Source organism: Cryptotermes secundus, unplaced genomic scaffold, assembly GCF_002891405.2.
Source record: "Cryptotermes secundus unplaced genomic scaffold, Csec_1.0 scaffold639, whole genome shotgun sequence".
NCBI classification, from domain to species: Eukaryota; Metazoa; Arthropoda; class Insecta; order Blattodea; family Kalotermitidae; genus Cryptotermes; species Cryptotermes secundus.
The window spans coordinates 1,161,360-1,173,955 of NW_019743157.1; the positions used below are offsets into that span (position 1 = coordinate 1,161,360).

Here is a 12,596-nt window from a genome sequence, read left to right on the forward strand (position 1 = left end):
TTTGATGGATCTTCTTCGCCCTCAAACATTTTTGCTAACTTGACACTGACTTTCTAGCGAAGATTGAATGGATTAAAAATACACTATCACCAACAACCTCTGCTTTGGTTTAGAACCTCAAGTGTTGCCAACATTCACGAAATGCAACATAACGAAAGAAACTATAACAATGTCATTTTCCAAGGATTACAGAAATTTTATGATAATACTTAACCCATGAAATATGATTGGCAATGGACTTAAATAAAAAACGGAGAATTATCCACTCCGGGTAAACAGTAAATGGAGGAACAAAATTTGGGTGAAAAAAGGGAAGAATCTGGGGAAAGCGGGGTATCTGGGAACCCTAAGGACAAGTCAGTTACTGTACATTGGCTGATTACAATAAGAGAATAAAGTTACAATACTTAAAACTGTTTACAGTAGATTGCAGTAGATTACAATAGTTAAGATTTCACATAGTGTGAGGCGGAATCCATATTAGGTCCCCTCAGCACGTCGGCTTCCATATGTCCTGTTGTACCTGTACTGGTGATAATGCTTATGGAGAATTTGATGGAATGAAGATACCTTTATGAATGTATTATTTAGTAAATGAAAAGTACAAGAACTGTCTTAACTTGGAATTTGAATAATGTAATTGTCTAGAAGCTTTAAATTTGTTGCATTTGTTCATGGGAAGTATTCTGTAACTGTTGTATAACTGGGTACACTTTTCACAGAATTGTACACACTGCTTACAAGGGATCTGTAGGTTTCATGTGTGTTATCCATCGAAGTACAACATTATAGGTCTGTTTCTGCATATAAGTCAAATTCGAAGCAAATACTGTACCAATCATTGTTAGGTGCATAATGGTAAAATATGCATTTTATCTGTCCTTCATTTTCATATTAAACACGCAATATTTTAAGTTCTTCACTTGGCATGAAGTGAATTAAATGACACATATTCAAAAAATTGTGCACTTTTACCAAAATAATTCGTATTTTATCTTATGTTATACTTGTTAGGAGCCGGGATAGAATAGTCCGTATAGCGATTGGCTATGGGCTGGATGACCGAGGGGCCGAAGTTCTAGTCTCGTTTGGGTTAACAATTTTATCTTTTTCACATCCAGACTGGCTCCGGGGTCCACCCAAACTCCTATCCAATGGGTACTGGGGGTTCTTTCCCTAAGGGTAAAGTGGCCGGGTTGTGAAGTTGACCACCCACCTCCAGGAAGTGCCAGTGTAAAGAAATGTGGATATATATGTATATATATCTGCTCCCCATATGCCTTTGTGGCATAGTGCTTAATTAGTTAATCACAGGGACAACTTTACCTTTATACTTATGTTATGGTTTTTGCTATCAGGGAACAGATAACTTCGTTTTAAGTCATCATATGGAAATAAGACGTAGGGTGACCCAACCCTGCTTCATTATAGAACTTCATGCTACATTTCAAATGTCATCTGAACATTTTTTTTTTAATTGAAGGCCAAATGTTGCGATAGCAGTAACAAAATGAGAATTGCTGTCTCTGTACGGTTTTAGGGTTGTGGATTAAATGGATAAACTTGCTAAAATGTGAATGTTTTAATATGAAATGTAGCAATTGAGTAGGAAAGCCTTGATGGGTCAGGCTTCACTTCAGAATTATGATTGTAATAAACGGTTCTTATGGATAATTTACTCTCCCTGGGAGTAATAATAATTATTTGGAAAATTTTCTTTGGTAAAGCCATGGTGTTATTCAGAATATCATCATCCAATTTAACACTTCTTAAGAAATGTCAGTATTATGTCTGCTGTAGTAGGCAAATTAACATAACATAACATAACAGAAATCTGTATTATGTTAACTTCATGTCAAAGTAATGCGAAGAGGAAAGTCATGTGGTATATTGGCAACACCAAATTGACGTGAAAGAAATATTTGATGGGTTAGCTCCATGTCAAAATATTCAGAAGAGTAAAATGAAGATGCTCGTAAAAAAAATGATCTTCATTTGAATAAAATGGGTTAGAAAGTAGACTCTGGGGATAACATTAGAGAACATGTACTTCACTTCATTTTTAAAGTAAAAGTAAAGCTATCCCTGTACCAGGCCATGAAGGCCCATAGGGTTGTGAGACGTTGAGGGTCCCACATTATCTAGACAATAGGCTCAAAGATGGCGGTAAGGTTGTCAGCCTTATGTGCCAGCTGCACTTTACTCCCCAGGAAAATTATTTAATTAATTCCTGGTACTCATTTCTGTTAGAGGCTGAGTGAACATGAGGGCCATAATGCTCCTGGAAGGATTAGGTCAATTGAAAAAAATCCAGTGACCTCATCGGGACTTGAACCCGCGACCTTCCGGCTTGTAGCATAGTGCCTCAACCAACTACACTACCGTGTGCCCCACACTTAATTTTTAGTATATATAATTCTTTTTTCATTTTATGTTTTTAATTTCTGCTACTTGTTATAAAGATTTTGTGAACTTAACATACACTGTGATGAAAATGAATATTGAAGAGGATATTAACAAATGGTTGTTGTGACCAATTCTGTAACCCACCTTTGCAAGCAATTATTATAATAATCATGTTATGTACTGGCATGTAAGGTGACCCTTAACTTAAAAATAGTCCCCCAGAATTAGTCATCTTATATGCAAAGCATGAAGTGTGAACCTTAACTTTTTAAATGCTACTTGACATTTAACATCATTTAAGCATCCCTTAACTTGCACCATAAATAGTTCTAATTGGACCTCACGTTTGGTGTATGTAATTAACATAGATTATAATCACATAATGTGTGATGGGATAACATGACCACAATTACTGTAACTTCAAAGTCATCAGGATGAACTTGACACCACATATCAGATGCTGCTTGATGTAGCATAAACACACCACAGCCAAGCAGCAATTGAAACAATTGGTTCTGTCTGTGTTAATAGTATAAATAGTGTTCTGTGATTGTTCATAACAAGCCTAAGTCTTAGTACATCACATTTGCATACTAGGATTTAATCTTGAAAGGTCAACAACATTCCTCTGATATCAGAACCTGATCATGGCTCAGCCTGCTATAAAAGGAAATATAAGGCATGTTTCAAGCCAAGTATAAAGTGTTTTGACTTGTCCTATGTCATGTATAATGATCCATGGATGTGAAGTGAATAAATAAATAAATAAAAGCTGGGAGTAATTGCATTTGGCAAGTCGTCTGACATCTGTGCTGTTGCCCAGAAGCTGTACCATCTGAGTTAACAAATATATTTCATGTTGTAGTTAATTAACTTGTGTCAGATGCTGATCATCAGAATTTCATAGGATTTAAATGAAATAGAGCCCCAAACATAATTTTTAATTGAAAATTTGGGGGTCATCCTGTAAGCCATTTTATGTGGTAATTTGATGATTTGCCATAATTAAAGCATTTATAAAATTCTTTTGTAGGTAGTAAAGTAATGTGCATTCTTATCCTTCCATATATGTGCGTGCATGCAAAAGTTTTGTGGCATCATTGTCATTATGTGGTTTTTGGTTGCAACGGATTGTCAGTTTGAATTTATTTACGTTCCCTAAATCCAAGTACAGGTTAACACCATGGGTTATGGGACAGGTCAAGTACAAACATGATAACTGTACAGTATTAGTTTTGCTTGAAAAGTTAGTAATATAGTATTAATGTTACCATGCTAATTGGTTACATACAGCACAGTCTGCAAATAAGCAAAGTGTCACATTGCATGGAAGGTGTGTAGGTCATGAACAAGTGAGTAGTCCTTTGTGTATCATGTGTATTCTGTGAGCACTGATAATGTTTTTATGTGGATGTATGAAGTGTAACACATCATATGGTATGGTTTATGATCGACTCCATCCATGGCTGAAGTTACTGTTTCATTTGCATTCCACCACCAAGATTATCAACTATGACCTTTTTTATGAGTAGCATAGGCTCCCACAATGTCTTGGATCTTATATTATGCTGTATATTTCCTCTGCCAGCCACCACTGTGTCCCAGGATGGACACATCTTCCCTGTGAAGCTGTCCAGTTACCTACCTACCTCTCAATGCTACAGCCATGGGTGAGCCTTGGCCTCCTTTGCAACCAGTCTCCACTGCTGTCTATTCCTCATCTTCTCTTTCCATCCTTTCACCATCTTCTTCAGGTCATTCTTAACACCATCTAGCCATCTCATCCTCGGTCTTCCTTTTCTTCTTTTGGAATATAGCCTTCCTTTTAACATTCTCTTTGGCATTGCATTATCTTCCATTCTTTTGATATGTCCCAACCATCTTATTCTCTGTGACTTGACAAATCTTACCATATATTCTCCTTTCAGTAATGTGTTTATCTCTTCATTGTATCTTATCCTCCATATGTTATTTTCCATCACTAGCCCATATATTTTGCATGTTATTTTTCTCTCAAACATTCTCTGTTCCGTTACTGTTAAGGTCCATGTTTCTGCCCCGCATGAAGCTATCCTGTTAGTTCTTAAATATATGTGAGCATGGAAATATTTACATTTACATTTCCTGACATATGCATTCACCTTCTGTTAGAATAAAGGATCATAAACCACTTTTGATGGTAGAGGTGAAAGGCTATGTTGTGAGTAGTGTGTTGTATTTTTTTTTTCTCTTTTACAGTTTGATGGCAATTGGCCGGTTTTGGAAGAAATATTGGGTTGTTACCTTATTTCCAACATTCACAGCTGGTTCTATATATTTGGACTGGTCACATACTAGGAAGTGGAAAAGGCAACGTGCTGAACTCAAAGCAGAAGCTGAGCTAGACACGGCAGTTTCATAGAACATATTCCCATTATGGCTGTATTTGGTATTACACGTCAGTATTTATACGGTCTTTTACCATTGAGTGGATTTTTGCTTGGTTCGTGGTTAGACAGAATGGAAACAGAACGCATGATAAGGTTTCGAGACAAGAGTGCTCTGTTTGGGCGAGAACTGAAGCCAGGAGAAAAACCGTCATGGCCCTGAAGACACTATGTTGAAGCCTGTACATAGCATTTCCTAACAAAATTGTAGACATTTTAATACACAAATAAAAACATCATGAATTGCACTAGTAAAAATATTTATTCATTTCTGGTAAAATATCTTTTACCTAAATTTATGTTATGACATGAGGTAATTTCTATATGTTCCTTTACAGAAACTGAGGTAGTTGAAACATAAAATCTGTGAAGTAACGGTTCATAGAAGTGGAGATATACTGTACTTAAGAAACATTCCAAGTTCATAACATATCTGGAGATACTTTAACTAAGTCATGCCATTTTTCCAAATTATATGCCTGTTTGTACATTCTATGGTACGGGTCAGTACTTTAAGCATTTCATTTTCTTTTTGAAAGAGGCACAATGGAAAGCTTTCATGTAGACACGATACGAAAACACTTGCCTATCTAAGTGGAATCAAGACTTCTAAGAATGCTGAAAGCAGTTGGGTTTGTAGTTTTTCTGGCAATATTTGAATCTTGTAAATGAAAGATTGGCTGTTTGGTATGTGACTTTGGGAAGAATTTTATGAACATACACATGTATGAATGCTCCCAGTTTAAAGACAAACTTGTGTCTGTGGCCATGTTTTCACAGTCCATCCTCCTCTCTTACCTCTTTCAACCACTTTGAATTAAAATGAAGTGAAGAGGTGTACTCCAGATATGTTCTTTGTTATTACTTCATTGTGAAAACTGTTAAGAATATATTGACATCAACATAAGTATTTCTGGAGCATGTAACTGCTTCATTCAGTTTTTCTTAGTCATGACTGAATATAGGCTATTTCCTTTTTCCATAGAAGATTTCAGATATGTTTCAGAAAGTGTAGCTATTAATCTGTGTATGAAACAGGAAAGCAGACCAAAGAAGAAATTCAGTATCATATATTTAATTTGTTAGAAGTATATGTGTAATATTTCCTAGATTTAATTTTTTTTTATTGCTAGTGAGGTGGGACTAAGTCCCTTGTACTGCGGCCACTTCCGGCCTATTGTACCAGCCCCAGATGATAGGTGAGGGTGATTGTGGAGCAATTGGTGGAATGATGATTGGCAGGGGAAACCGAAGTACTCGGAGAAAACCTGCCCCAGCGCCACTTTGTCCACCACAAATCCTGCTTGACCAGACCCGGAATCGAACCCGGGCTGCCGTGGTGGGAAGACAGCAACTAACTGCTTGAGCTATAGCGTGGCCCTTAATTTTCTGTTAGTGTCAGATCTTTCCTAAGTAACAGAAGACATAATTTAAGGAAAGGGGGGGGGGGAACTTCATTTTTACTATTTAGACTGGTGGTTTTCAAACTTTTAAAAGATACCATTTTCAAAACACAAAAAGTGCTGTGCTGTACCATCTCTCCCCTTGTGGCCCAGTGTCAAACACACTTTTTCCTTTGACAAAGCAGTGATCATTTCTTTAAATATACTCATTTCATTTAAAACATAACACCTACACTATTTGTTCCAAATTTTCTTAGAATTGTGAAATGACTGCTCAGAATGTACAAGTGTATGCACTGGTATATGTTTGTGCCCATGTGAAAATGAAAAAATTTCACCTATTTTATGGAAATTGTAGAAATCAATAATGTTTGTTAACAGTGTTAATGAAGTTAATGAAAGAAAAGTCCGTGTGGACATATTTAAGGCAGTGATTTTCAGAAATGGCCACCAGTCATTTTCTGGAATAATACAAAGAAATATATTGAAAAAAGTAATTAGCTTTGTGGTTCAAGTTTTGTTCTAGAGTCCAACTTCTTTTTCATCACCTGCCTTTGTGCACAGTAGAACTAAACAAATTTTCACACATATGGTGATGAAAATATCCTATATACTTTTCAACATCTGTGTCAAAATGTTATTTAAAAAAGAATATGACAGCTCTGAGAAATGTTTGCTTCAGAACTGCTGTTACATGTACTGCACTGCAGTGTGTTCAAACGGCCTGTAGTAAGGTGACTGATAATCACTAGTTCAGTACATAAATAAAAGTAAAGTTATTCCTATGCCAAAAATATATCATGAGGGCTATACAGGGTGTATCAAAACTCAGTGGCAAAACTTCAGGAATGGACTCCTCATATAGAGAGAAGAAAAAAAGTGTATGACAACATGGGTCCATAAACGCATAATTACAGTTACCCGAGCATGTAATTTACGGAGTGCATGCCGACACATTCTGTTTGCCAGAATAAAAATACGAGACACCGGTTACAATTGTTACACAAGTAATCATGTTGTAAATCAATTTGATGTGGGCCTGAATAGCCTCTAGGACGTGCAGATGATATCCTGTCGTCTCCAGTTAAGTAGATGTAGCCATATCCAAAAGGTGTGTATGATGTCTGTTATCTGTGATTATTAAATGTTGTTTGCAGTCTGCTGTGAAGTGATATGTAATGTACACAAACGAAGAACTCACGAGCATGCATTACATGTATGGTTTGGTGGATGTTAATGCTTCGGAGGCTCGTCGCTTGTATCAGGCACGGTACCCAATGCACAGATGGCCAGACTGAAAGACATTTGAAGGAATCCATTGCTGCAGACAGTACGCACTACACCAGGCATTTTTGATCATGTGCGGCACTCAATGCGACGAGTGGAGGCCTGTATTCAGGCAGGAGGAGGTCACCTTGAACGTTTCCAATATTATATTTAAGCATCCTGTTGCACTCTATACGATATATGATATAAACTCTGTCCTAAGTGCAACACTTTATTGTAGGTCTTTCAGCTTGCTTCTTGCTTTCTTCTACGCTACATGTTTCGGCCGCCAACTGCCATCATCAGGTGTATACACTCATGTAGCTGTTACACGTAGTAAAGATAAGCAGCGGCACGCACACGGAGCCTACACAGAATAGCACCTGTACAGTGCCGAAAACAAGAAGTAGCCTCTGCAGCACTATAGACATAGGGCGAGTAACCCTGAGAATTTTAAAGGAATTTTTAAAATTGGACCTGAAGATTTTAAAAGTGCCAGTTCATGAAAGTCAAAATTGATGTGTGTAGGTAACAAAGATAATGCACGAATCAGACAAATATCAGCGAAGTAGATTCTGTTAGCAACGACGAAGGGAACAATTGGGAAGACCCGTGTTTTAAATTTTAAACTAAGTGCAGTGTAACAGCTACATGAGTGTATACACCTGATGATGGCCGTTTGCGGCCGAAACATGTAGTGTAGAAGAAAGCAAGACGAAAGACCTACAATAAATTGTTGCACTTAGGACGGAGTTTATATCATATATTGAACATTTCCTCTGATACCTGACCAGAGTGTTCCTAGCTGGCATTACAGACATATTCAGTGTAACAGTGTTGGATAACTCTGTAATTATGCATTTCCGGAACCATGTTGTCATACACTTTTTTTTTCCTTTACTCTATAAAGGAGTCCAATCCTGAAGTTTTGCCATTGAGTTTTGATACACCCTGAATAGGCGGAATGGAATTTAGCTGCACATATTTTAAGCCTTAGGATTAATGGGAGTGAGCAATGAATTTAACATTTCAGAATATAATAAAAGTTAAAATTTCCTGATAACTCTTCAGCTAGAACTGTTCTGTCATTTTCTAAATGTTGCTGTAGATTTGATAATTCATATTTTAGTTTTACTTTGCTGAGAACTTGACTATTTTATGGAATATAATGAAAACATGTTACATAATGTATTTTTTATTATTATTTGGAGAGGGTGGGTTTCCCCATGCACTTAGACCAGTATTGGTCCATTGTGCTTCCCTCTATGATAGTCTGCCAGTCTCTATATCCTACCGATATTGGTGCGTACCATCAGTCCCGACCGAGCCAGCGAGTTCGGTCTCCACTAGCTTGGCGGTATCTATAATGCTTTCCTCATCTATCAGAGGTGTTGACTACGTGTTGGGCGGGAAACGTCCTTGAATTTGGCTCAGTGACCTCCTTTGGAGATATGAGGTTCTTTTACGTGCCGTAAAGCTACGACATGGGACACACGGCTTAAAGTCCGTCCCGAAGGACTTGTTCCCTGAATTTTTCCGCCCTTAAAAATTCGATGACCTCCGCCGGGTTTGAACCCGCGTATCACGAGTCATGAGGTGGGAACATTACCTCTAGACTACAGAGGCCACTTTTACAGAATGTAACAACACTGAATAAATATGTGGGGGGGGGGAAGGACACTGGTTATTACTAGTTGACCTCTTATAGTCAAAAATATGGACAGTGATCATTCATCCTTTGATAATAAGTCGGCAGTACAATAAAACAGAACGTAACTTTAAAACTGTTAAGATGTTAGGTATGTCAGCAGTCATTAAAGAGATGGGCAGATGTTCCAATAAACATAATAATTATGCTCTAGATAGAAAAGCAATTTAACAACACATCTGTTCCAACATAAATGTATATACATAGATACCAGCACTTCATAAATCTATCTGAAGCTTGAAAGTGAACCCACAAGATTTTTGTGTGCCGATGATATAGATGCAGACACACCAACAGATTTTGTAACTCTTTGTTCCTGAACTTCTGCACTCCTAACAGCTGTGTTTTCCTTGTCTGCATTTCTTTGTGTTCCCACAGTACCAATAAGATGATAAGCATGTCGTTTATTTTCAAGCCATACAGTTAGATCTTCCATGCAAGATTGAGGTCTTATCGTATTTGAATTGCTGCTTCTGCTGGTGTGCTTGGAGTTCAGAGCAATCAGAACATCATTTCTAAAGTTGACCTCATTTGCTGTTTCTAGGCCATGAAAGGGATTTTTAATCCTATTTTCCTGCAATTCTTTTCTATCATGTATTTTAGAAACCTTTGATGGGATATGTTCTTGTATGTCATGTAATACTTGGTTACTCATTCTGGAGAGGCCAGACTGAGGTATGGCTTGTTTGGTAGGAGGCTGAAGATCCCTGCATTGTTTCACTTTTGGTTTTGTAATTGGCAATGTATTAAAATGAACATGTTTCTCAGAATTAACCCTTACAAATGGTGAAGGCTTTGTGACATATTCTGGGTTCAACTTGGTCGATGTGGGAAGTATGCTTGTGTCACCAGGATCTGCACTGAGAGATGTATCAAGATCTATATTGGCTGTGCTGTACTGCCGATGTTGTAAGTTCTTGACGCTGGCCACAGATCGAGCTTCCCTGCATTGTCGTAAATATACATCAGCTCTTGTCATTTTTTCCCTTATCAATCTGTCTAGCAGTGCCACCTGTTTCTCTTTTTTGGTAACAGCCCTCTCTCTCTCATCAATGGCAAATTCCTTTAATCTCAGAGATGACTCCCTCTGTTTCAAGATGTGAAACCTGTTCAACCATACATCATGAACCCTTTCACTAGTGTTTTCCTTGCAGTTTTTGCTATCAGTTTCATCTGGAAATGGAGTTCTGCATGAAGATGGAAAATGGAGGTCATGCAAATTCTGTATGATATTGGGAACACCATTTACTTCCTTATTATTACCACGCAATTCAGTGATGCTGCCTTCAGGCCTTTTAGTCATAGTTTTGAAAGTTTCCTGAGCAATGTGTGTTACCACTGTAGGATGGTGCAAAATCATTTCAATGGTAGGACGGAACTTATGCTCGACGCTAAGCAGAAGTGATATAATCTTTTGCAGATCATCAGAATAGTGGGCTGGAATTCGGGAGAATCTGAAATTTAAGACTGTATGCTAATACATCAAATGACAAAACAGGCAAGAGTGGGCAAATTATATCAGATAATTCAGAAGCACTGTTAGCAGTATGTAAAAATCTGTTATTATTTATCATGTGCCTGTGTGTAACTATGACAACTTTTCCTACACTACAGATGTTGTAGCTACATAATTACAAATTCAGCCATGCAACACTTCTTTATGAGAAAATGAATTGATTTTGGAATTAAGTATTATTTTCAGTAATAATTCATACGGTATATAAATTTTGAGAGTATAATGTATGCAGTAAAGGAAATATTGGTCAGACTTTTAAACTGACTCTCTCAAAACACACATGCACAAATTATTCACAAGTCCTAGCATTATATGATACAGTAATGTATCAGATGTAAATGTCACAGCCCAGTAACAGCAGTTATTGTTTACTACAGAAGTATTTATTTCAGTGCAGGAGTGCTTGTCAATCTTTGCCTCTAGACTTTTATGCATTAAGAGTGACTCATTCTTTAAAAAAGCAATATAAAGTTGTCCAGGTGTAAATACATGTTCATTTGCGGACACTGTTGTTTTTTATTTTCATTTTCGTTAATATTAGGGAATCATTCTATATTCGTGAATGATGAAGAATGTGTTAGAAAGAAATACAATTCAGTAACCTCTAGGAAAATGGGGCATCTGGCACTGTTGTGTCTGAAAATTTCTAAAATTGATAAATGTTAGATTCTTTGTGAGATTTGAGGTTTTCACAGTGGTGACTATGACTATTTTTCCTTCTACCCTGAAGATGGAGGCGATACATTCCTCCGAAACGTCGGTTAACACCACATATACACAGTGCCAAATCCCAGAAGACTGCTTTCTTCATGTTAGATTCTGTTTATAGTTACCTCTGCACTGCTTCTGAGGTATATTTCATAATGATATAATATATATCAGATATAAAATCATGTGTCTATCTTTGCCAGCAGTCAAAGAGAAAAATGACTTAAGCAAAAATACTCTGTCAGTATTATATGGAAATGAAAGTTATAGGGTATTCTGGATGTTGCTTAGTTTTTGGATATGCAGTTATCCTTAAGGAACTGACTTAACATATAATATTATTAGTGTTAATATACAGAATTGGTGTTATTTGTTGTATGAGTTATATTTTTAAAGGTATTTACAGTAATCGTACTGCTAAACAGTCTGATAAATCATATGACATGATCATGGGTGACCACACAGAAACATGACAGAATTCTCCTTCATATGTCAAAGAGATGATAGCACAACAGTGCTTCACTGGGGCTAATGAGCAGTGATGGAGAATGGAAAGCATTTTTAAAATCATATAGATTACAACTGATAAGAAATGTAATTAATTAAAGCACAAATAAAGCAGGGGAGCCAGGATAGTGTGGTTGGTATAGCACTGGCTATGGGCTGGATGGCTAAGGGGTTGGAGTTCGAGTCCTGGTGGGGGAAGAATTTTCACTTCTCAATGCCATCCAGACTGGCTGTGGGGTTCACTGCACCTCCTATCCAGTGGGTACTGTGGGCTCCTTCCCATAAAGCAGCAGGGGCGTTAGGCTGACCACTCGCCTCCAACTAGTGCTGAGGTCAAGAAAACATGGGTCTATACATCCACTCCCCCATACATCTTCATGGCGTAGTGCTAAATTAGTTAAGTACAGGGATAACTTTACGTTTTACCTTTACAAAAACTTCAATTTTAGGAACATGGTGGGATGCACATTAAAGGTTTAAATTAGAAACGAGGTGAAGAATGCGGTCTTCTGGGATGTGGCACCGTGTAGATATTGTGTTGACTGGTGTTTTGGAGGAACGTATCTCCTCCATCTTCAGGGTAGAAGAAAAAAGAGAAGAAATTCCATGAGCATGGAACCAGTGTGAGCAGTTGCTCTTTTTTTCTTCTACCTTGA

At 37.4% G+C, this 12,596-nt stretch overlaps 1 protein-coding gene across 1 annotated transcript; it reads right to left on the reverse strand.

Annotated features, from left to right (window-relative positions):
• Nucleotides 1–9,110: 9,110 nt before the first annotated feature.
• LOC117283046 lies at nt 9,111–10,663 on the reverse strand (the record flags this gene model as incomplete). The annotated part of the gene is given in 1 exon segment (XM_033755280.1): nt 9,111–10,663. A coding segment is annotated over 1 exon segment (1,134 nt). The 3' UTR covers nt 9,111–9,435.
• Between the last annotated feature and the right edge of the window lie 1,933 nt (nt 10,664–12,596).